The 24,087-nt window shown below is 51.9% G+C and overlaps 2 protein-coding genes across 4 annotated transcripts in view; both read right to left on the bottom strand.

The window, feature by feature from the left end:
- Positions 1-869: 869 nt before the first annotated feature.
- TOMM40 (translocase of outer mitochondrial membrane 40) lies at positions 870-13,424 on the bottom strand. 2 transcript variants are annotated; one of them, XM_080908728.1, is made up of 11 exons: positions 13,334-13,424; positions 12,956-13,234; positions 12,222-12,289; positions 11,638-11,730; positions 9,472-9,573; positions 9,289-9,394; positions 3,020-3,142; positions 2,818-2,894; positions 2,603-2,705; positions 2,305-2,378; positions 1,339-1,474 (listed from the first exon to the last, which is right to left on the bottom strand). In XM_080908728.1, the coding sequence occupies exons 2-10, from the start codon at positions 13,227-13,229 to the stop codon at positions 2,320-2,322; spliced, it is 1,005 nt and encodes a 334-aa protein (XP_080764854.1). In that variant the 5' UTR covers positions 13,230-13,234; positions 13,334-13,424; the 3' UTR covers positions 1,339-1,474; positions 2,305-2,319. The 2 variants fall into 2 exon arrangements, with proteins under 2 accessions (XP_080764853.1, XP_080764854.1); XM_080908727.1 differs by lacking the exon at positions 2,305-2,378 and having other exon boundaries at positions 870-1,474.
- A 1,279-nt stretch (positions 13,425-14,703) lies between these two features.
- The window catches only part of NECTIN2 (nectin cell adhesion molecule 2), a 32,133-nt gene continuing 22,749 nt past the window's right edge, over positions 14,704-24,087 (bottom strand). Inside the window, exons 6-9 of one of the 2 annotated variants that reach the window (XM_080909155.1) lie at positions 19,737-19,890; positions 17,610-17,673; positions 17,393-17,479; positions 14,704-15,723 (exon numbers count right to left, since the gene is read on the bottom strand). In XM_080909155.1, the coding sequence (XP_080765281.1) occupies positions 15,451-15,723; positions 17,393-17,479; positions 17,610-17,673; positions 19,737-19,890 (578 nt within the window). In that variant the 3' untranslated portion in view covers positions 14,704-15,450. Of the gene's footprint in view, positions 15,724-17,392; positions 17,480-17,609; positions 17,674-19,736; positions 19,891-22,338; positions 22,999-24,087 lie in introns of those variants that run through there. The other variant, XM_080909156.1, reaches the window with a different exon arrangement.

The raw sequence follows: 24,087 nt of genomic DNA, 5'->3' as shown, positions 1-24,087 counted from the left end.
AGAAGCACCGCCTGCACAAGGCTTCCTGTTCTCAGCTGTTGACGTGGAATGTTATGAGGAGCCTCATAACAAGGTTTGGCACCAGACATGGCAACACACGATTCTGCAGGATGGGAAGAGGTGGAACACCTGGTCCCGAGGGTACAGGGTGCCTGGCCAGGCCCAGGCCTGTTAGCTTTGGCTTCAGAAAACACAGGCAAGGGATGGGTGTGGTGAGAGGACTTTCAGGGGTTACTAAGGGCTAGCTCCTATCTCCAGACCAGGAGAAAGGGTTCCGTTTCAGTGCTGCTGTCCAGAGGGACATTGGCCAGTTCATCTTGAGTCTTTCCTTGCCGTGGGGTGCTGTGAAGGGCAGTGGCCCACTTGAGAATGTGACCACACACATCAGAGCAGTGGACTGGAATGTCCCCCATGGAAAAGCACTTTAGTGATCCAGTACCTGCCTGACACGTGAGGCCCAGAGTTACATCTTCAACAAAAACAAAACAAAGCTTCACATTTCCTGTTTCAGTCTGGGAAGGTCCGAAGGCGCCTTCCTCCCCACTCACTTTCCTTATTGTGCTCAACTTCCAGGAACTTGGATTCTTCCTGAAGTTTCTGAGACCTCTGACCTTCCCACATGCTACCACCTCAGCCTTTTGGGACTGGGAGGCTCGTGAGCCCCATCCCCCTGCCCCCACCCTGTTTGCAGAGACAAAGTCCTCTGCCAGCTAGCGCCCAGGGCCAGGCTACACAGGGGCGAGTGACCTGGAGCCACCCTCCCAGTGAGGCCAGGCCTATGAGGTTCGGGCAGTGTATGTCCCCAAGAGCAGAGGGTGTGACCATGCTCGGCCAAATTTCTCTAAATCTGGTGCTGCTGTGCTTTCCGACCTCTAGGCGCCACCTGCTGGCAACCACGCCAACAACCGGAGAAAACCGAGGCCTCCCAGACCCTGGGTTTTTTTTTTTTTTCATGTGTATTTTTTGTTTTTTAAGTTTTTTTTTCTGTAAAATGTCCCGGTTTTCCATAACTTATAAACATGATTTCTATGGAGGGGTGGAGGGGAAAGTGACAGGCGGCCCGGCGCTCCTCTGCTTCCCTCAGGAGGACAGGGACATCAAGTCTTTCCTCCCTGAGCCTGTACAGTCGCCTCTGCGCCTCTGCCTGGGCGCTCACAATCAATGCCCTTCAGATCCCAGGACTCCCTCCGGGACCCCAGGCCCCCGGACACTGTCCCCTGGTGCTGGGGATCCTCAGGCATGGGGCAGTCCCCTCCTTCCCACAACCCCGAGAGAGGGAGAGGAGGGGAGGGCAGCCGGCCCAGTGGTGGTCTGCAGAGGAAGGATAGGAGGGCTCAGCCGATGGTGAGGCCAAAGCCACACAGGAACTTATTCTTGCGGTGGTTCAGGAAGGCGCAGAGGGACAGTGTCAGGGGCAAGGGCGGAAGCTTCTTCTCCAGCGTGGCACCCACGATCCAGTTACTGTTCACAGAGCCTGTGGGCCAAGAGTGGGGCAAAGACTGGGTGGCTTGGTGTGCCTGGTCACCACCTCTATGGTAGCCAAAGACCCACAAGTACACATCCTGTCACTTGTGAAGCTGGTACCCTCCAGCTCTGAGGACCCGGGAATGGTGGCTTCCATGACCACAAAGGGATAGTCCCTTGAGTTGGGCTCAAGCTTAGCTCTGTCTCTAGGTAAGGGAGAATAAATAGGACAGAGGAAGGAGGGCCGGACTCCGTTGGCCTGGCACAATCGCAAGGCTGCTCCACACCATCACAACATCCTCTAAGCTTCAGTACTACCCCGGTGTGACAAACCCAGGTCACTGCCCAGACTGAGGCTCTGAGCCTGGCTGTCACTACCAGCATGCTGTCTGGGTTTATACAAGCCAGTCATTTTTTTCCCGTTTTCTTTTTCTCTTTTTCCAAACAGGGTTTCTCTGTGTAGCCCTGGCTGTTCTGGAATTTGTTCTGTAGACCTGGCTGGCCTCAAACTCAAGAGATTCGATCATGGGAACCTCAACAGATATGTCTTCATTAGACAGGGCAGCAGGCAAGTCTGTAGGGCATTTCCTTAATTAGTGATTGATGTGACAGTGCCCAGATTGTTTTCAGTGGGGCACCCTAGGCTAATGGTCTTGGGGATATAAAAGCAGGCCGAGGAAGCCATAAGGAGCAAGCCAGTAAGCAGCACACCTCCATGACCTTCCACATCAGCTTGCCTTCAGTTTCCTGCTTTGAGTTCTGCCCCATCTCCTCCTCAGTGGTAGGCATGTGATCTGACAGTTGTAACCCAAAATAAACTCTTCTCCCCAAGCTGTTTACCCTCATGGTGTTTCATCACAGCAATAGAAGAACCCCAAGTGAGGCAAGAGTGACTGGAAGGGCTAGACAGCTTTCTAGATGGAACAGAAGAGAGGGCTTAAAGCATGGCCGCCAACATCTACTAGATGTGCCAGGGTGTGCCCCACTGTTTGACAAACTCCCCAGAATAATTTGGAGGTGTACAGAACCCCCACACCCCCAGCCCCAGCACATGTTCAACACATTTCCCATGGCCTCTACCAGACACAGCTAAGTCACATCTGGGCTCTTCCAGGAGGGAAACTGAGGCCTTCCTTACCTTTGAAGAGGAAGTTAGCCTTGGGCAGGTCCAGCTGATACCCGAAGGAGGCACTGGTGTCCTGCATCCTGGTGCTGGCCTCAAACTCCACACCCACCTGCAGCTGGGGGAGGGAGGGTCCCACACATGTGAGCTGCCCATCAGGACGCTTAAGCGTACCAACAGCACCAGCAAACCCAGCCCAGACTCACAGCTGGCCACTCCCTCCAGCTTACCTGCTCACTGGCTTTGTGGTAATATGTTGCATGCATGCCTGCCTGGCCCAGCGTTACTGTAGCCAACCAGTTGTTCACTAGGAGAGCAGAGTTGGGTGAGGACTGGGTGTCAAGGGATGTGGGCATCTGGAAACCCCGCTCTCTTCCCTCTCACCCTGAGATACAGGCCACAGCCTCCTCCCTAAGTGCACCCCAGGCTCACGTGTGTATTTCCCAGCTAGAGACATGACAGTGCCCTCCTCTCCGGGCCGCCGGTGGTATACAAGCTCTCCACCTAGGGCCAGACACGGTGTGATGCTCTGGAGGTAGTGGGCCACAAGAATTCCTGTAGGAGAAGAGGGTGGTCAGACTTGTCAGCCCTTACCTCCCCATCAGTTACTGTCTGCTAAACCGTAAACAGTTCACGCAGCCCTCCTTGCCCCTCGTCTTTGGGTTAGACCCTCAAAGAGGTAGCACATAATTGCCACCACTTAGGGAGAACAGAGGCAAGCCACCCTTCAACAGAACATGTCGAAGCAGGCTCCTCTATACAACAAAAGCTCTGAGCCACTCAGGTTTAGAGCTGGGAGGGATTGGAGGCATAGTTCAGTAGCAGTTGCCTGCCATGCATAGGCCTCTGAATTCTATCCCTAGAATGGGGAAAGAAAGGGGAAAAAAGAGAAAAGTAAAAACTAAAAGATTGGAGTAGATGGGAAGCAAAGAGCAAAGGGTTCCTGGGAGGAGCTCAAGGCCAGGTGGGCAGACAGGCGTGCTAAGGCAGGCCCACCTACAGAACGGGAATCAGTAAGCGCACCTGTCCCATGTCTTGGGAGAGTATGCCAGCCAGGGATACAATGATACCATGTCTGGAAAAACTTTCCCAAGGCACATCTGGCAGAATAGTGGGCAGGACATGTGGACCAGTCCTCCCTGCCCCCTGCAACATGAGGCAGAGCCCAGAGTTCCCAGCCGGGGCCTGGGTGGGTGTGTTCCCGGTAGTCTCATATGGGTAGGACAGACAGGTTCATAGGCTCAGGGGCCAGTGTGAATGTTCCCTCAGTGAGCAGGGGACCATTAGCTTCAGAACAGGATCAAATCAATCCCTGCCTTCCTCAGATCACCTAATTAAGAGGAAACAGAACCACAGTCCCAAGAGTGGCCACCTACAGATAGCAAGTTCAAGGCAGAAGTCTCCTCCCCACAGATGTAGGGGCTAAGCCAACCCCAAGTGCATCTCTAACAACTTTAAACCTGGTCACCACTGTACCAAGAAAGCCATTTCTCTACCCATAGCCTCCATAGGTAAAACCTTCCCCACACACCTCACAATACTACAGAGTATCTCAGAGACACTGAGGACCCCCATAGCCTGCCAGTGCTTAATAACCGGGCTTCTCACAACAGACTATGGTGCCCTAAGGGTTGGCTGCAGCATGAAAACAAAGCCAGCCACTATGGGACACCTGGTAACCTGCCCTATCAAGCCCTCTCCTAAGTGGGCTGAACTTGAAGGCTCTGAATTACAATGGTTCCTCTTAGGAGTGTGCGGGGCCTTTGACTGAGCCAGCATCCCACCATGTGGCCCAGGCCTGCCTTGAGTACAAGGCTCTGTCCCAGCCCAACATAAAGCAGGTTAGAAGTACCACCATAGCCCAACACTGATCTTAACTAGGGCTTAAAAATGTTATTTTCTTCCTAGGAAAACGGAAGCATCTAGAGAATATCATCCTGAGTGAGGTAACCCACTCACAAAAGAGCAGACACAATATCCAGTCACTGGTAATTGGATACTAGCCCCAGAAAGCTCTGAATAACCCAGAAACAACTCACAGGCCGTATGAAGCTCAAAAATAACAAAGGCCAAATAGTGAAAGTCTCAGTCCTTCTTAGGAAAAAAAAGTAAGTGTATAGAGCACCCTCTGAGTGTGGTACTCCTAGACCTTAAATCATTAATAATCCAATAGCTAGGAATATAGCCTTGTGGCAATTTTTGGTATTCAAAGATCATTATGTTTAATCTATATACACCAAGAAAACTCTGTCTCCATGTTACATTTTGTTCTACATGTACTTTATGCTTATGGTAACTAGTGGGATTTCAATGCATGCTAACCTCTAAAAGAATTGCCAAAATGCTTTTAAAAATCTGTATATGTATTTCTCTTCTTTAAAGTTGTAAGAAAAAAAATAATAAATTTTTTTTTATTTTCTGCATTTATGTGTAGTGGGTGTTCTGCCTGTACCTATGTCTCTATGACACCTAGTGCCCAGAGGCCAGAAGAGGATATGGAATATTCTGGAACTAGAGTTCCAGGCAGCTATGAGTGAATATACAGGTACTTGAAATTAAACATGGGTGTTTATCTCAACATGAAATAGAGGCGGAAGGAGGTGGATCTTTGAGTCTGGGGTCAGCCTGCTCTACATACTCTGTTCCAGGAAAGCCAGGTCCGCAGAGACTCCATTTCCATAAACAAAGGATCTTACTCTGGAGCTCTGGCTAGCCTCAAAGTTGGGGTGATCCTTCTGCCTTGGCCTCCCAAGTGGTTTGGATTACTAAGTGTGACACTGTCTTCTATTCAATGTGGCACACCCACTCCATTTAATTGTGCAAGCGTACAGGTGTGCATGGGTCAGAGGACAACTTGTGGAGTTGATTCCCTTCCATGTGTTCCAGAGAATCAGATTCAGGAAGTCAGGCTTGGCAGCAAGTGCCTGTCCTGCTCAGCCCTGCTGCGCGCCCACCTTGTTCTGCTGTTATTGCTGGTTTCACTCTGCAATCCTGGACAGCTCAGAACTTGCGGGCATTCTTCTGCTTGTGTGAGCCAAACTCAGCTAGGCTGAGCCAGAAATCTCTAATCAATGCTGCTGTGAAATTTGCTTATTAATTAGCCCAGGATGACCCTGGAGGTGAAATCCTTCTGGTTCCTAACAACCCCCCTTCAAAAAATGTATATGAGTACACTGTCACCGCCTTCAGACACACAGAAGAGGGCACTGGATCCCATTACAGATGGCTGTGAGCCACTATGTGCCGGGAACTGAACTCAGGACCTCTGGAAGATGCTCTCTTGAGTGTACTGGGGTGTATTCCACTTTGGCTAGTTAGTTGTTAGGGACTTAGTGGAGGGCTCTGTACATGCTAGGCAAGTACTCAGGTGAGCAGGGAGGGCTTTATCACTGAGCCTCACCCCTGTCGTCTATGAACACCACCACCACAGTTCTTAAAGCTTGATTCTAACTGATGTTACAGGCTGCTCTGTATGCCCAGCCTTCTCTACCCTGCTCATCTTCACAGGTCTCCATTTTCAAAAAATCGGAGTTTTGACCAGAGCAGCAGTTCCCAAATGAGGTCTTCCTGCAAGGTATGAAAATGTTTCTGATGGGTAAACTTGGAAGGCCTGTCTACATATGCCTACACATCCAAGAACAGTCTGGCCAAAGTCATGTCCTAAGGCTGAAAGCCTAGAAATGTTTGATTTTAGTGCAGCCCATCAGTAGAAGAGCCCCTGCCTAGAACCCCCCAGTGAGGGGCTGGGGAATCAGTGGAGAGATTGCCTGGTATGCTTACTGAGGCCCTGGCTGCCATCTTTAGCACTGCAAAAAGATTAAGAACAGGAAGCCTGGGCTGGAGAGGTGGCTCAGTGGTTAAGAGCACTGACTGCTCTTCCAGAGGTCCTGAGTTCAATTCCCAGCAACCACATGGTGGCTCACAACCATCTGTAATGAGATCTGATGCCCTCTTCTGGTGTGTCTGACAGCTACAGTGTGCTCATATACATAAAATAAATAAATCTTAAAAAAAAAAAAAAAAAAAAAGAACAGGAAGCCTGGCAGTTCAGAAGTGATCAACAGAATCATGCTCTTCAAGCAAATGGACGAACCTAGGTGACTCAGAGGGACTAGACTCATCCAAATGGAGAATGCAAGGTTAGTAAGAGCCAAGATAAGAGCTGGCCTCAGGCAGGCTGGGTCTCTGTGGAGGAAGGCAGAATATAAGTCCCACCAGGTCCCAGCCTGCTCAAAGCTGATTTGTCTTTGAGACAGGGTTTCTCTGTGCAGCTCTGGTTGTCCTAAAGGTGTGTGTGCTTATCTCTGGCTAAATGCATCTAGAATGACTTCCAGCCACTATGCAATGTGCAGGTGAGGCCTTAGCGTTTGGCAGCTGTCTGGCTTACTGCAGTAGGAGAGGTGGCCCTGTCAGAAGCCATCAGAGATCAAACAGAGCTGATACCATTCCTGGTACCTGCAGTGAAAGGAGATTCAGCTCCTGAAAGTTGTCCTCTGACTTCCATGCAGTGACACACAACGATAAACAAAGTCAAAACACAAAGCAGCAACCAGTGCTGGGCAGTGGTGGTGCACACCTTCAAATGTGGCACTTGGGAGGCAGAGGAGAGAAATCTCTGAATTTGAGGCCAGTCTGGTCTGCAGAGTGAGTTCCAGGACAGCCAGGGCTACAGAGAAATGGAATGAAAAAAAAAAAAAAAAAAATCCACCCCCACAAAAGTATTCAATCATTGGAACTTGCTTAACGTGTGACTTATCCTATTAGTAAGACTTGCACTGTACGAATAGAATACTTGCTTTGGGTAAAGTTGTTTACTCTGATCATATCACTCAGGAGAAAGGCAGGTAAGAACTCAGTTAAGTTCTGGGCCAGTCCTAAAAACAAAACAAGAGCCAGGCATGGTGGCGCACACCTTTAATCCCAGCACTCTGGAGGTAGAGGCAGGTGGTTGTTTTTGAGTTGGAGGCCAGTCTGGTCTACAGAGCAAGATCCAGGACTACACATCGAAACCCTGTCTTGCAAAACAGAACAAAGCAATATTTTATGGTACTGGGACCATAACCCAGAGCTTTGCAAGCACTCTATCCCTCACCACTCCACGAGCACCTCACTGGTGGGTCTAGGCAACCCTCACCCCAGTCTACATCTCACAACCCTGTGTGCTTTGTATCTCGAGGTCCATGCTGGGACGGTCACTCCCCAGAGGTGGACTCAAGTTTTCTGTCCTCTATCTCACCGTCAACGCTCAAGTACACCCTATGTGGCAGGCTCGGTACAGTTGCAGACAATGGTGGACAGGCAATCAGCAACTCCTGTACAGCACCAAGGAGGAGCAGAGAGAAGCGCAGCGGGGCCAGACGTCAAGAATCATCTGTGCCCATCTCGGCCTGGCTTATCTTTCTGTCTGCACATGGCCATACCGTGCCCTGTTCCATCATCAAGACCTAAGTCCAGGTACCACAGGTAGGTATACTATGAACACTTCCGTCACCGGTACTTAGGACATGCCCGACCCTATAAGGCAAGAGTCCACCACGCTTCCCCAGCGTCACTAAGGTGCACATAGCTGAGCTGACAGCAGCAGTCCAAGGATGGTCACCGCCTGACGGCACACCACGAGGATGGAATCCAGGAAGCTTAGCACGGTACCACCTGCCATCTTTATTCCCATCACATGCCATCATTTACTGTTGTCTTGGTGACCCAGGCTCTCCCTACCTACTAACCCAGGTGTCTGGTCTGAGTGAGAGCCACCCTGTCTCAGGCATTGTAACACCGGCATCCCAGTTGGGGTAGTTTGGAGAGTCCTGGGCACAGCCTGCTTGAAGTAATACGTTACTGGGGGCAGACCTAGAAGTTTCAAAGCTAAGGTTATTTCTAGTAGTTTCTCCTGCTTCTGCTGCTAGGCCTGCCACTTGCTGTCGTGTCCCACTGCCAGGACAAATCAGAGACCCTCTGGGTCTCTAAGGCCAAACAAATTCAATTCTTCCCACTGTTGCACTGGGCATGGTGTTGCACAAGTCCTCCTGAGCTTGGAGTGACAGGCCTGCATCACCATGGTCATTCCAGAAATAGTCTATGCAGACCAGGCTGGTCTTCAACTGAGGCGCTCTAGTGCCTCTGCCTCCCCGGTGCTGGGCCTAAAGGCATGTCCGCCAGGCCAGAACAATGGCCAGCAGTTAGGAGCACTGGTGGTGCTTTCAGAAGATCTAGGTATCACCAGCATCCAAGGCAGCAGTATGCGATTCCAGCCTCAAGGGACTGAATATGCTCTGCTGGCCCCTGAGGGCAACACACATATGAATGTGCACACCCGCACACATATTGTAGGCAAACACACACACACACACACACACACACACGCACACACTCGCCAAAAGTTAAAAAAAGTGGGCACCCCTCCCCCACAGGGATCCAGCATCTATCTTTGACCCTCCCCAGTCCTGAGATTACAGGTGTGGCCATCCCTGGCGTTGTTGTTTATTTATTTATCTTATTTTTTGAGAGGGATTCACAGCTCAGGCTGCCGGACTCATGACTGCCCCAGCCCAGCCTTGTGAGTGCTGGGACCACAAACTAGTCTCTGCACAAGGATCTGAAGCCACTTCTACCGGCCACCTCAGAGGCAAAACCAGGTGCCTCGTGGGAAAAGAGGATCGGGATCAAGGCTTCATGAGCCAGTGAGCCCCCCCACCTCTTACCTGAACCCACCAAGACATCTGGGTTGCCCAGGGTGACAGCAGCTGTGAAGTCGGAGCCACGGTACTCGCCATCTACCTGCCAGTTCACGAACTTGGACTGCTGGGTCTGTGGGGGAGGGGTGGTGTGAGCATGGGTGAGGGAGCACCTGTGGGGGTGACAGGCCACATCCAAGAATGACTCACCTGGATGGCCATCTTGGACCTGAGGCCTGGGCTCAGCTGGTGGATGATCTGCGCATTGAGGCTGCCACTGTTGTCCATGTCACCCACCAGCACGGGGAACGCCTGCGGGACAGAGGGAAGGGCAGAGGTTGAGCACCAACCACACTGGCATCATCCCACCAGGGAGCCTTCTCAGTGCTTACGTCACACCCACACGGGTCATTGTTTAAGCGACACACTGCCCCTGGAGCTACTGGGTTGTGAACCCCACAGCTAGGCAGACAGTCCAGGTACACTGAGCTGCCTTTTTTTGGGGGGAGGTGGTGGGGGACAGGGTTTTGGTTGCCCAGGGTGGCCTGAAACTATCTAACTAACTAGCTAATTAGCTAACTAACTAGAGGCTCTATTGCTGGGACAAGCACCAGGACCAGAAGCTGACCGTGGAAGCAAAGCCTTCCTTCAGGTTATAGTTCCACACCACGGTCCATTACTGAGGGAAGTCAGGGCAGGAACTCAATGCAGGAACGTGGAGGCTGAGGCCATGGAGAGCTGCAACTCACTGACCAGCCTAGGGGCCAGCACTGCCCACGATGAGTCTGGCCTTCCCCATCCATCGTCCCTCTAAGAAAGTGGCCCCAATCTGCTGGCAGCGTTTTCTCAGCGGAAGCTCCTCTCCCCAGGTGACTATCTGCACCGCCCTGACCTCCTGAGTGGTGGATTACAGGTCTGTACTTTGGGTCTTGCTATGTGGCCTGGACCTTCTCCTGCCACAGCTTTCCCCAGCGCTAGGATGAGAGGCATGTGTCAGGGCACCCAGCTGGCTCTAGGCGGGCTCTGATTTCTGGCTGACAACATACGAGCCCCATGGTGGGCTTCTGTTCCTCCCGCCTGGCCTCCCTGACAGAACTGCCTACGGTTCCACACATCACCACCTCCAAGCCATGTCACAGCCTTGACTCTCAGATACCGACCTGCTCCACTCTTCAAACACACTCAAGGGGCCAACAAGGTGGCGCAGTAGGAAGGGTACTTGTCACCAAGACTGAGGACAGCAGTTCAAGCCTCAGAGCACACAAGGAGGAAGGAGAGAAGTTATCCTCTGTCCTCCACAGGCCTCCCCGCTACAGAAACAAATGCAATTCCACGTGCAGCTCAGGCCTTTCCTGAAAAGCCAGGGCCCTGTGACAGACAGGGAGTGCCACACAGGCACCCCTGCTACTCTAACGCAGCTCCCGAGGAGGCTTTCACTCCTGGCTGATCTGCTTGCTAGTGGAGGTGAAAGACTGTAGTGAGATTTAAAAACAAAAGAGTAGTAGGCATGGTGGCACATATTTAATCCCAGCCAGCACTTGAGAGACAGGCAGGAAGGATGGTTTACATAGCGTCTGAGTCCAGGAAGGGCTCGGGTAGGTATGAACTAAGAGCACTCCTGCCTGCAAGCATGAGAACCCATATTCAAATCCCTGGTACATGCATCGACATGGTATAAATATCATGTATGGCTGCACACGCTGTCACTCTAAGCCTGTGGAGATGGTGGGTCCTGTGAGCTTGCCTCCACACACATGCACAGTCCACACACAAAAGTGCTAAGGATGTATCAGTCAGTGGGAATGCTTGTCTAGTCTGTCCAGGTTCGAGTCCCGGCACCAGATGAAACTAGACCTGAGGACTTAGGCCCGCAATGTCAGCACTCTGGGGAGGTGGACAGCCTCAGCCACAGCTCAGTGTGTCCGCAAACGCCAATTAAAAAGAAAGAAAAAGGAAACAAAAGAAGAGATCTAACTCATATGTCTTCCCACTCCCACCCAGCTCCACACCCCACTGTCCATCATCCCCTGGGGAACATACCCGAAGCACCCCTATGACCCTGTTTCTTCCTCGCCAAATTTCTATAGCTCTCTAGTGCCCCCTAGAGAGCACTCAGGCAAAGAGCTTGCCATTCCAGGTGCTGAGTGTGGTTCCAAGCATCCTGGTCATCACTAAGTTGTCCTCCCACCCAGCCCCATACCCCCAGCATCACCCAACCCAGGCCCAGACAAAGAACAGTATGCTAGGGATATTTCTGCAAGAAGGAATCACCATGTACCAGTGCCTCCACGGCCCTCAGCTGCTCACACCTTCCCCTCAGAACCTCCTCCAAAGCCCTCGAGTCTGTCACCCTTAGAATGACTAAAGGAACCTTACCTCTGTGGGACTCAGCTGCTTCGTCCCCACATATGTGACCCCGAAGTGGTAGTTGGACTCCCCAATTGTGCCGAGGGCTACTGTGTGGGTTACCTGGGAGAAAAGAGTGAGCGGTGGGGTCTTGGCGATGGCTGGGCGTGCAAACTAGAGGTGTGGGGCTGGGTAGTTGACACCAGGTGGCAGGCCACGGTTAGCAGCATCAATGCCCAGGGTTCCAACAAAACACCAGGCCTGACCCGACAAGATTAAGGTTTCCTAGTGAGAAAAGTTGGGCCAGGGTGGGCTCCACACTGCTTGACTTTGCACAGTAAGAATTCTGGGCCCCTAAACCCTATCTCTCCCACTCCTGAGTAGTCAACCTGGATTGTATGAGTCTTGCTGCTAGTTTGCCTTTTATGTTTTGATACAGGGTCTGGGATGTAAGATCTTCCTGCCTCTGCCCTGGCCAGCGGTGCCACTGGGGTGCTATCTGAATCTTGCTACCCACCAAAAAGCCCAGGCCTAAAGAGACTGAGGGGATCTGCATGCATGGAGGAGTATGGCTGTTGTGACCTCCAGAGGGTCAAGGCACCAGAAAGGCTCACCTGGAAGCGGTTGCTCAACCCTTTGTTGACTGTAAGTTTGACACCTTCCATCTGAACCGGAAATAGCTCTGCAGAAGAAAGATGCTGTCACGCCCCAAATTCTTTCCCTCTCATCCCAAGCTCTCTCCAGAGACTCAGATCTCACTAACTAACCAACTAATCAATCAATTAAGAAATCCCACTAGAGGAGCCTCAGCCTACTGGATGGGGCCAGGCCCTTTCATGTTTTAAACCCAGTGAAGTCACCTGAACTTAGGAAACTCACTTTCTTGCCAAACTTCTCATGCTTACAGTTCCCACCACACAGAACTGTTCTCAGTAAGTTAACACATACTTGAGTATCAAGAATAAGAAGTGTACCCCTATTATGATCAAAATGTCAAGATGATCTTAGGCTAGGATCCAGATCCCTTGGATTGAACCTCTCACAAGAACATTGGGGGACACTTCTTGACACCGTGACCTTGGGCTATAATTCCTTTTCTGATTACACTAAGTCTTGGTGGGGTTGGTCCTGGCTCTCAGTGCCTTAAGACTTCTCTCTCTATCCTGCTGTGGCATTCTTCCCCAAGGAGTTCAACATCTGATCGCAGTTGGGAGTCCCCCCAAGTTCAAGGTCCCCCCTCATCCCATCCTCAGCTCCCAACGTTCTGTTCAGTGATTACAACGATGCGCGCCAATCCTCCCGGGGTCTTTCCTTGTCCCTCAGGCGGTGCGGGACAGGCGCCCCTCACCCTTGCACTTCCGGTGACACTCTTCGAACGTCCCCGGGTTGGGTAGGCAGCCGCAGTTCCCATCGTTCGAGGCCGCCGCAGTGCCGCTGGCCGCAGCCCCGGGAGTCCGTTCCGAACCGCGGCCAGCGCTTGACCCAGTGCCCAGGCCGCCTCCAAGAGGCGGCAGCGTGAAGCCAGGAGGCGAAGGAGGCGGCGGCGGCAACCCCACGAGGGACGGCGTAGGAGGCGGTGGTGGCCCTGCGGGCGGAGAGCTAGCAGCCAACACGTTCCCCATGGTATCTGCGAGGGGAAAGGTCAGAGGGCAGGGGTCAGGGGCCACACGCACACCCCCGGATGAGACCTCAGGCACTTCCCACCCAGCGCGGACTCGGTTCTCACTGGCGGCGGCTGCGGCGCCTGTTCCCGGCCTGGGATCCGCTTCTACCCCGTGCGCTATGCGCAACCAAACCCACTGCCGCCGCCGCCGCTGTTTCCCCGCCCCATGGAACCTATTGGTTCGGAGTTTTCTTAGATCCGCCCACCGCCCTAAAAATAAAACAGTCTATTGGAGATTTGAAAGGAAGTTCCACCCTTCTCTTTGAACCACCCATTTCTATTGGTTCTTAGTCAAAAATCAGTCGGCGCAGTTTCCTCTACTTTCCTATTGGCTTGTGTATCCTGTGCCCATTGGTTCTCAACGCCGCGGGGCTGGAGCTAGTTCGCTATTTGTCGATATCACAGGTATTGAAACGCCTACTTGTTCATTGCCCCGCCCTCCTCTTGGGGGCGCGGAGCCCCGCCCCAGAAGATGTTGTGACCATTGGTAGGCTTTGGCTCATCTTGCATTCTAATTGGCTACAGTATGTCTGTGGGCCGACCGTGGTGACGTTATGATAGGTCTCTCATTGGCTAAAGTGCCGGGGTCAAAGGACATTGTTAGAGGTGCGTTGCGCTGCAGACGCTGCTAGGCAGCAAGGTCAGTTCTCGCCTCCCAAAAGGCACCGCGGTGGAGAGGCAGGGTCTCCGACTGAAAAGCCGGAAGTGTTGCCCCTTCCCACAGTGCCTCGGGAAAGTTTCAAACCACTTCTGTGAAAACTGGCTCGCATCTACTTACCCACAATGCCAGCTTTCTCCATTAAGGCAACAGCTGCCTTGAACCCGCCCCCCTTTTTTACCCATCATGCTGTTTGCTCCTTGCGTCACTGTGGCTTCTATCTTTGGCCCATTCATTCCTTTCCCATTACCCAGCATTCTTTCCCCCATTCATTGCGCTTCAATCCCGAGACTCGGCTCAGCCCATTTCTGCCTGTTCACTTTGACCATCCTTCTGGCCTTTGTCTAATTAACCACCTTGGGATCTTTAGCCTTCTGGCCATTACCCATTATGCCCAAGGCTCCTGTTTTTTACAGCTTTGCCTCTGGCTCATTCGTTTAGCTTCATTACCCATCACGCCTTGGGGGCTTCTTTTAAAATATTATTTACCCCATGACCTTAGGCATCTCTTGCATACCTATCATTTTTCTTTTAGTTGATGTGGTTTTTCTTATTACTCATTAATTTCTGGAGCATCTTTTGACTTTTTTTTGGGAGGGGAATCTATTCTGTATTGACTTACAGGTCACGGACAGCCCTCATTCATTTCCTTCACGTGCTACCCCACTCTTTCACATCTCACAGAAAACACAAGACTTTATCAAAGTATAAACTCATATTATATAGGAAATGCTTACAAAATAATATTCCCAACCCAGATGCCCAGATTCTCCATCACACACACACCATCCCCTAAAGAGGAATGTGTAGTTCTCATCTCACTGGGTAAGGGTTAAAAGAATTCAGTAGTCGTCGAGATAAAAACAGATTTTCCCAAACTTGGGGTGGCAAGGCACACTTGCGTTAGGCTCTCCCCTCCAGCACTGGACCTGGAATTCATGCTCTGGAGACAGGAACTGGGGTGCTGGGAGATGAGGAGAGGGTGCGAACCCTGAGATTCCTGCCTGCAGGAGTGGGGAGGTCTTACACTGGGGAATCCTCTCCTTTTTCACCTTTGGGGAGCAGGGCGGGGAAGGACCAGGTGAGCTTCTGCTGCCTGGAGGGCTCAGGTCTGAGCAGCAGGGAGCCCCTGATCCCTTTCTTGCATATCTGTTGGGATCCTAATGTCTGAGGACCAGTGGAAGATCGGGATTCTTTGGGACTTTAAGGGTGGTTGAGATGTAAGTGTTTGGAGAGTGCCATGGTTAACAGTTAGCAGTCTTAGGAGTTCTTGAAAGGGACACAGGCAGTGCAGAAGAATATTTTGAGCTCCCTTCTTTGGGAGGTGAAAATTTTAGGTTTCTAGTTCTGCAGGTTTGCCTGCCTCAGAAATCATAGGTTGGACATCATGGTGGAGCTACTAAAAAGTCACAGGTGGGTTTCATGCGTGATTGCTGTCTCTGGAAGTCAGTGTCCTAGGTCACTGGTGGAAAGCTGAAGGGTCAAGGGTGAAAGTTGAGAGGTAAGAGCCCCTGTGCCTCCCTCACACATACATGGCCCGTGACACAAAAAAGTCTTTGCTCTGGTAGGAGTCAGAGGGGCTAGGGTAGGACAGGGCATCATAAATAGGGTTGATTTTATCCAGGAAGTCTTCCTCCTCCTCATCTTCCTCCTCATCTTCGAGACCCAGAGAAACCCCCTCCACAACACTGGGTCCTGGAGGCACCAGAAGAGAAGGTCCCAGGCCTGTAGCCCCCAGCAGCAGGGGCCCTGACCGCTCTTCCAGGGTGGGCAGCTCGTGATACCGAGGCATCTCCTAGAAGTGGGGAGCAAGCAAGATGTCAGGTTCACCTCAGCCTCAGGGTGGCATCCCAGATCTGCCCCTGCCCATCAGATCCAAGTGCACCTCAGTCTCAGGGTGGCATCCCAGATCTGCCCCTGCCCATCAGATCCAAGTACACCACTGCTATCTTTTCTCCCTGGACTGAACTCTGTACAGCCACTCCTAACCCAAGGCCAGCACCCACAGCTTACCCTGTCAGCCTTCCTCTTTGCCCTCTGAAGCCCAAACCTTACCCAAGAACATTTGACCTCAGGTTGTATCTTATGATGATGATGATGATGATGTAGCTCTAGCTGTTCTGGTGAACCAAATCTCCCCACCTCAACCTCCTGAGTGTTAGAATCACAGATCTGGGCTGCCATAATTACAAAATGCAGGGGATTGAACCCAGGGCTTTGTGGATGCTGGGCAAAAAAAAAAAAAAAAAAAAAAAACAAGCCAATTTATAACCCCAGTGTGACGTCAATCTTTTTTTGGGTTTGGAGATGAGGTCTTAAGTAACTCCATGTATTCTCTGTAGTCAAGGTTGACCTTGAACTCCTGACCCTCCAGCCTCCACCCCCTTCATTCTGGGAAGAGGAATGTGCAATGTTGTGATCCAACTGACTTTTCTGTTTTATTTTACACAAGGTCTCAGTTGGTGGTACAGGTTGAATCCGAAATGGCAGTACTGAGATTATAGGTGTATCCCCTACCAGGCATGGGCTTTGGTCTTCTTTTTCTAGATTTAGAAATGTGTGTGTGTGTGTGTGTGTGTGTGTGTGTACTAGTACCAGTATTCAGAAGTCAGAGGAGGGTATCTGATCCCTTAAAGCTGGAGTCTCAGGCACTGGGGGATGCCCAGTATGAGCCTCTGACAACTCTGGTCCTCCTGACAAAGCAAGTTCTACACTGGAGATAATGATCCTGCCGCTTTCCTGGCTTATTTTGAAAAACAAACAAACAAACAAACAAACAAAAACCTCACTCAGAGCTCTCCCTAGCCAGTAATCCCAGATTAGTTGAATCTACTGTGATTCAAATTTATGGTGATTCTCTTCTCCAGGCTTCTTCTGGGTTGGGATGGCAGGGAGGAGCTACAGTGTTGGGATCGCAGGGCGGAGCTACGGTGCTGGGATCGCAGGGCGGAGCTACGGTGCTGGGATCGCAGGGCGGAGCTACGGTGCTGGGATCGCAGGGCGGGGCTACAGTGCTGGGATCGCAGGGCGGGGCTACAGTGCTGGGATCGCAGGGCGGGGCTACAGTGCTGGGATCGCAGGGCGGAGCTACGGTGCTGGGATCGCAGGGCGGGGCTACAGTGCTGGGATCGCAGGGCGGGGCTACGGTGCTGGTGCTGGGGTCACAGGGCGGAGCTATGGTAAACTGCTCTGACCTTAATATTTACTTTATTTAACCTTGAGTGCCAATCAGACCTCTCAAACTGCTTTGGCCTCCTTATGACTCTTGACCACCAAGGATGTCTCTCCACTACGATGTCTCTGCGCCATTGAGGGGGCCCAGAGGAATGGCTCCTTGGTCGTATCTTCGCTGCAGGCACAGCCCTGGGTAACTCCTGCTCTATGTCACTCCACTGTACCCAACCTTGACCCTCAACCCTTAAGCCACCAGCTAAGCCCACCCTGGTTTATCCGGAAGCTCCCACCTGATCAGCACAAGCGACACCAGCATCAAAGTATGGCGTCTTCACTGGGCTGTGTTCCGAGGGTCCCAAAGTGAAGAGTTGGGAGGGCTGTGGAAGGACACAAGGGTAAGCCAGGACCCCTCATGGCTGCTGCTCCTAGCCAGCCCCATCCCAGGCCCACAGCCCCTCCCAGCTTGACCCCAGGGAGGAAGGCAGGGTAGCGGGAGTTCTATCTCACCATCTCTGGTTCCTCCAGCTTGGCCTTCGGGGTGGGTGGCTTATAGGAGGGAGGTCCTTCCAGTCTGTAGGGGTCAAGAATAGGAAGCAGTTCAGTGGGAGGTCAGCCCCCCTTTCCTAGCTTCTCCTCTTACAGGAGGTGCCTCTGGTTCCCAGAGGAACATAGAACTGGTCACATTGGCCTTTGCTGCCAGTCTGGGCACTTGATGGGTAGGTAGGAAATGCTGTTTTTTACTGGGGTTTTCAGCACCATCCCTGCCCCCACCCCAGTGCCACGAGGGACTCAGACTGAGCAAGTCCTAGTCCCAGAACCCTCCAGAAAGAATCTCCAGGTCTTCCAGTGTTACATAGCAGGATCCTGTTTCAAAAACAAATCAAGGCAGATGGAGCCTGAGTAGTGTCACCCGAGGATGTCCTCTGCCTTCCTCTGTATGAGCACTTGTTTAGTAACACACACTTGATTAAGCTGTTATCAACACACACAGATTAAAAACAAAATGGGGCTGGCAAGATGGCTTAATGAGTGAAGGGGCCTGCCACCAAGCCTTACGACCCGAGACCCAAATGGTGGAAATAAAGAAGCTTTGACTCCCAGCAAGATAGTATTCACACACACACACACACACACACACACACACACACACACACACTAGGGTCTTGAGCTCAAGGTCAGCTTGGGCTAAATGTTTAAAAGGGGACTGGAGCGATGGCTCAGTGGTTAAGGGCACTGCCTGACCTTCCAAAGGACCCAGAGTTCCCAGCACTCACATGAGGGGGTTTACAGCAGCTTGTAACTCAAACTCCTGGATTCTTCTAGTTTCAGAAGGCACACATACAGAGACAGTCACACACATCGATGTATGTGGGACACACACACATAGAGCACAGAGACACAGACAGTCATATCGAAACACACACACACACACACACACACACACACACACACACACTCCTTTTTGAGACAGGGTTTCTCTGTGTAGTCCTGGCTGCCAGGCAAGAAAAAAGAAAAACAGCAACAAAAACAAAGAAAGCAGACAAGTACAAGGTGGCCCGGCAGTAAAAGCTTTGTAAACTTGAGCATGTTTCATCCCTGGGACACATGCAAAGGAAAAGAAGGCACTTTGTGACTTCACAAGTCCTCTGGCCTCCACATCCACGCACAAACACATGATCATTCTAATGTTACAAAGCGGGAGGCAGGTGGATGTTAAAGGACAGCCTGGTCTAGAGTGGAACCCTATCAAAGGGTAAATAAAGGCAGGAGAGATGGCTCCTAAAGCACACGAGTTGCTCTTTCAAAGCACCCTGGCTCGATTCGTAGGACTGACATGGCAACTCACGACCTCCTCGGGAACCAAGCATGCATGTAGTATACAGACATGCATGCAAACAAACACACCAGAAAATAAAAATAAATCTGTTCTTTTTTTTTTTTTTAATTTTAATTTTTTTCCCCCAGACAGAATTTCTCTGTGTAGCTTTGGCTGTCCTGGAACTCACTCTGCAGACCATAAACTCACAGAGATGATTTTTTTTTTCCCCACAAGGACTCTATAGAGAGGCAACTCAGGTTCTCCATAGCTACTGTACAACTTTTTATTTCTTTTTCAAGATTTATTTATTTATTACTTATAAGCTCACTGTAGCTGTCTTCAGACACACTAGAAGAGAGTATCATATCCCATTACAGATGGTTGTGAGCCACCATGTGGTTGCTGGGAGTTGAACTCAGGACCTCTGGAAGAGCAGTCAGTGCTCTTAACCAGTGAGCCATCTCTCCAGCCCTATTTATTTTTCATTGCTTTTTTTTTTTTTTGAGTCTCAAGTAACAGAGGAAGCATGACCTTGAACTTCTAACCCTCCTAATTCTACCTCTCACATTTCAGTGCTAAGTTCTGAAGCTCTAGGGAACAAGCGCTAGGGAGCAAGAAGATGGTGGGAGGCTGGGCTCTGATGGCATCTCAGAGACAGACTCTAACACTCACATTTCATTTAATATCTCAGTTATTTACAGTGGGGTCTTTGTCTTATACTGCCTTAACAATTTCCTGTGGTTCCCACTCAGTGCTCCCCAACTCTGCTATACCTCCCTCGGCCCCTCGGCCCCTCCTCCCGGCTCATCACTCACTCTTCTTCCTCGTCCGCAGCCTGAAGCCTCTGCTCCTTCCGCTGTTGTCGGCAGATGAGGATGCCTGTGCCAGCCACTGCGGTGGCGATGATGGCAGCAATGATACCTCCAATGATGCCACCCGTGGCCCCTGCTCCTGCTGTGCTGGGTGACTCTGTTAGGACGAAGACAGCATGGGGTCATTATGAGAGACTCATGGCTGCTCCTTCCAGCCCTGTCCTTCAGATACCACATATGCCAGACTTCTCAAAATGATGTCTCACATTGTAGGCCAGGCTAGCTGCAACTCTACGTAAGCCAGAATAAATCCTGCCTCTGCCTTCCAAGTGTAGGCATGTGCCACCATACTGGCAGTCCTGTGTGTTTGCTTTTGGCTGCATTGGGAACTAAACCCAGGGCTCAAGCATGTTAGGCAAAATTCTCTGTGTATGCCTGAGGACATCCCCTGTCTGTGTGCCCAGTCATAGCCAGAGGCTTTGCTTTATCCAATCACCTTGTGTGTGCCTGATTTCAGGAATACTGATCTGTGTAGAGGTATACTCAAAGCAGGACATTTCCACCCTCACGGAGCTGAAGTTTCCTGTAGCTCAGGCTAGCCTTGGCCAACAGTAAACTAGCAGATTTGATGCTCTCTAACATCAAGATGGAACTGGACACATATACAGAGTAGGGAGGGGGACAAGGAAGTCAGAGAATGCTGGACCCCCTAAGCCAGCCAGGGCTAACCCGTGAAGGAGCGTTTGAGTCCTCTGGTTATTGCAGACAGGGAAACAGAGTAGTCTGAAGGAAGAAGAGCCAGTTGTGACAGTTTCGAGGCACCAACAATCCCAGCACTCAAGAGGCTGACATGGGATTGCAGAATATGAATCCAGCCTGGGCTACTTGGTGAGTTCCAGGCCAGTTATAGCCACACAGCCAGGACTGTCTCAAAGACCAAAACAAAATGACCCCCCCATAAAAGGCTGTCATTCAAGTTCAACCTTGGTTGCAGCCTTTGAGAACGGAAGGAAGTGGGGAGCATCCTTTATTAGGACCAGAACTCCACGTTTTCCGACCCACCAGGAGACAGGGCTGAAAGCTCCAGGTTTCCCAATCCCATCTGATCTGTGTGACTTTTCTAATAGCGGAGTTCCCGCAGCAAGGACCCGATTCCTCAGCAGACCCATGGCCCAGGGTCAGGCACGCAGCAGGCACGTAAGAGGGGATCTCTGTGCAAACCAAATTGCCTGCCCTGCCCTCCATGACTGAGAAATGGCGGGACCACCAAGAACTTTCAGAACAGACAAAGATTCAAAACCTTACAGGCATCTCCCGTGACGTGACTGCGCTTCCCTCACATAGAGCGGAAGCTGCCCAAGGGGTACAGTCAGCATCCGTTCTACAGCTGCTTATTTTCCAGGAGGTTCCAGTGTGCATGCGTGCGTGGGTGTGTGTGTAACTGGTGTTCACTACACCTGGCCATCCCAAACACTCAGCATTTCCTGCCATTGTTGCTGACTGGCTACATTCCGACAGGATGTGGCTCTGTGATCTGGGACACTTTTGTGTCCTCTGCAATGACAGGCATAGGCTTGGTAATCTGAGATCTATGACTACAGGTTGAGGAAGTGCGTGTGATTAGGCTTCCTGGCTGCCCCTCCCACCCAGGAGGTGGCATCTGTGTCCCAGGAGGCCACAGGTTGTGAGTTCACCTTCTTCTCCCAGGAGCAAGTGTTCTAGGCCGATGAGAGTCAAAAAGAACGCAAGCTAGAGGAGGAACGTGTGTGTGTGTGTGTGTGTGTTGTATATGCCTGTGTGATGTATGTTATGTGTATGTCTGTCACTGTGTACATGTGAGAGTATATGTATGTTGTCTGTGTGCATGTTGTATGTGTGGTGCATCTGTGTGTGTGTTGTATATGTGGTGTTATATCTGTATGTGTTGTGTGAGTATATGTGTCAGTGTGTACATGTGTGTATATATGTGTGTGTGGTTATGCCTGTGAGTATGCATTGTATACATGTGGTGCATCTGTGTTATATATGTGGTGTGGGGGCACAGAGGCACATCAGAATTGCTGATAACTTCCACAGAACCAGACCCTGCTAGGACACCCAGACAAGCTGCTTTGAGGACATCAAGGGGTCATCTGGGTATTGCCAACACCTGAGGCCTGCTTCTATAGCCTTGACGTCCTCAAGTACAGAGAGAAGCCCCCCTCCAACCCCTAGGACCCACTACAACAGAGAAAGGAGACTGTGCCCCCGCCACACCATTTGAACCCGGGACCGAGCTCTCTTCCTAAGGAAGCGCAGCTCCGAAGCCGGTCTGGTCACCCACATGGCCTGTTGTCTAAGAGTTCAAGTCCCTTTGCCCACACTGTCCCAGAGCCTCAAGGTCAGAGCCCACTCTAAGTTCCTGCAGCTTTAGGGAGGATTGAGTACAAGTGGCCTACATGTCCCAATCTGGGCCCGGCTGGGTTTTTTCCTTTATACTCTGTGGTCCCTGTCCCATCCAGTCATTCCCCAGGACACAGAGAGGGGTGTGATGTATTACAAAACACCCCTGAGTTTTTCCGACAAGGCATTTATTAGCTCCTGAGTGTTTCGGGGCCAGGGCTAGGCTGGGGCCGAAAGCAAGCTCTGAGGAGTCCTGAGTGTGCACCACGGCGCTCCTGGGGTCCCCTTGTCCATGAGGCCCTAGAGACAGGAGTCTGGTGTGTGGTTCCATTTGTCCTCTATCCTGAAAGCAGGGGCGGTGCCCTTCCACCTCCAGTGTGCCCCAGAAGAACCAGTCCAACCGGTCCCTAGCCATCATTGCTGGCTGGCATTGGTGTGGTTGGCAGTGGGGGGGTGGGGCTTGGCATTTCTATGTGTCCAGTGTCTACGTCGTGGGGTCACACGTAAACCGCCCGCCGAGAGATGAGGGAGCCATCCAGATGGGACTCCATGTCGTCCTTAGGTGACTCGTGTGGAGGCAGCATGAGACCTTCCTCGGCCTTCATTTCTTCCTCCTCCTCGTCTTCTTCCTCCCTGCCATCTGGCCTCATGGGCTCAGGGGATGCTGATCTCCAGAAGACAGGACCCCCGTTCCCAAACACCTGAGTCTTTGGATCGTAGGATCCTCTGTCGCCATCACTTCCTCCTCCAGGGCTCTTCCGCCTCCTCCTCCCCCTCAGCAGGATCAAGGCCAGGAACCCCCCAGCCACGAGTAGCACCAGCAATGTTCCCCCCACGGCCCCCCACACCAGCGGACCCACATCTCGGGAGGCCTGGGGGGTGTCTGAGGAGAAAGGAAGGAGAGAGAAAAAGAGGAGAGGGAGTCAAGAGAACACATCTGGGCGAGAGGGTATGGGGGAAACCCAGGACACGGGTTAGTGACCAGACCAGGACTTAAAAAAAGTGACTAGTTGGGAGAAGGGAGGAGGAAGGTGAGGAGGAAGAGGAAGGGGTATCCATGCCCCTTCACTTCAGGATGGGCACTGTACAAGGAGAGGCTGCTAGCTCATGCTGCCTAGATAGCTATCTATACCCATAATGTCACCCAGATGAAGACTGTAGCAAGTGTGGTGGCACAAGACTGCCACCCTAGCACTGGGAGAAGGAAGAAAAGGGATCATGCTACCAACATTAACCTGGGCCATGCAGTGAGACGCCAAACTCTCAAAAACTCTACAAAGGGGAAAATGTGTTGGTGGGCTGAGGATGATCATTAGTAGAGCCCCTGCCTAGAATCCCCCAGTGAGGGGCTGGGGGCGGGGCTCAGTGGGGCTGGGGGCGTGGCTCAGTGGTAGAGCCCCTGCCTAGAATCCCCCAGTGAGGGGCTGGGGGCGTGGCTCAGTGGTAGAGCCCGTGCCTAGAATCCCCCAGTGAGGGGCTGGGGGCGTGGCTCAGTGGTAGAGCCCCTGCCTAGAATCCCCAGTGAGGGGCTGGGGGCGTGGCTCAGTGGTAGAGCCCCTGCCTAGAATCCTCCAGTGAGGGGCTGGGGGCGTGGCTCAGTGGTAGAGCCCCTGCCTAGAATCCTCCAGTGAGGGGCTGGGGGCGTGGCTCAGTGGTAGAGCCCCTGCCTAGAATCCCCCAGTGAGGGGCTGGGGGCGTGGCTCAGTGGTAGAGCCCCTGCCTAGAATCCCCCAGTGAGGGGCTGGGGGCGTGGCTCAGTGGTAGAGCCCCTCTGTTCTTTCCCAGTAGGGTCTAGAATATGGGTGCGGGAGGAGGTAGTGGAGGCACTTGGTTTGGGAGGACTTGAATCCTGTCCCCCACTTCATGCTGCTGTTCCTGGTCCCTGCTTCCTGTCTCATGCTCACCCCCCACAGGTCCTTTCACACCTGCTCCACCATGGAAGGGGAATGTAACGGAAATCAACGGTACAGCG

This window comes from Micromys minutus (genome assembly GCF_963924665.1).
Source record: "Micromys minutus genome assembly, chromosome: 32".
NCBI classification, from domain to species: Eukaryota; Metazoa; Chordata; class Mammalia; order Rodentia; family Muridae; genus Micromys; species Micromys minutus.
Note: the sequence above shows the minus strand (reverse complement) of the source record. Positions and strands in the feature narration are given on the sequence as shown.

What these genes read in the sequence shown, in the direction of transcription:
- TOMM40 (XM_080908727.1), bottom strand. Translation starts at nt 13,229, where the DNA reads ATGGGGAACGTGTTGGCTGCTAGCTCTCCGCCCGCAGGGCCACCACCG. An exon ending in AGCAGCTGAGTCCCACAGAG is followed by an intron (nt 9,574 to 11,637) that starts GTAAGGTTCCTT and finishes TCTGTCCCGCAG; the next exon opens with GCGTTCCCCGTGCTGGTGGG. An exon ending in AGATGTCTTGGTGGGTTCAG is followed by an intron (nt 3,143 to 9,288) that starts GTAAGAGGTGGG and finishes CTTCTCCTACAG; the next exon opens with GAATTCTTGTGGCCCACTAC.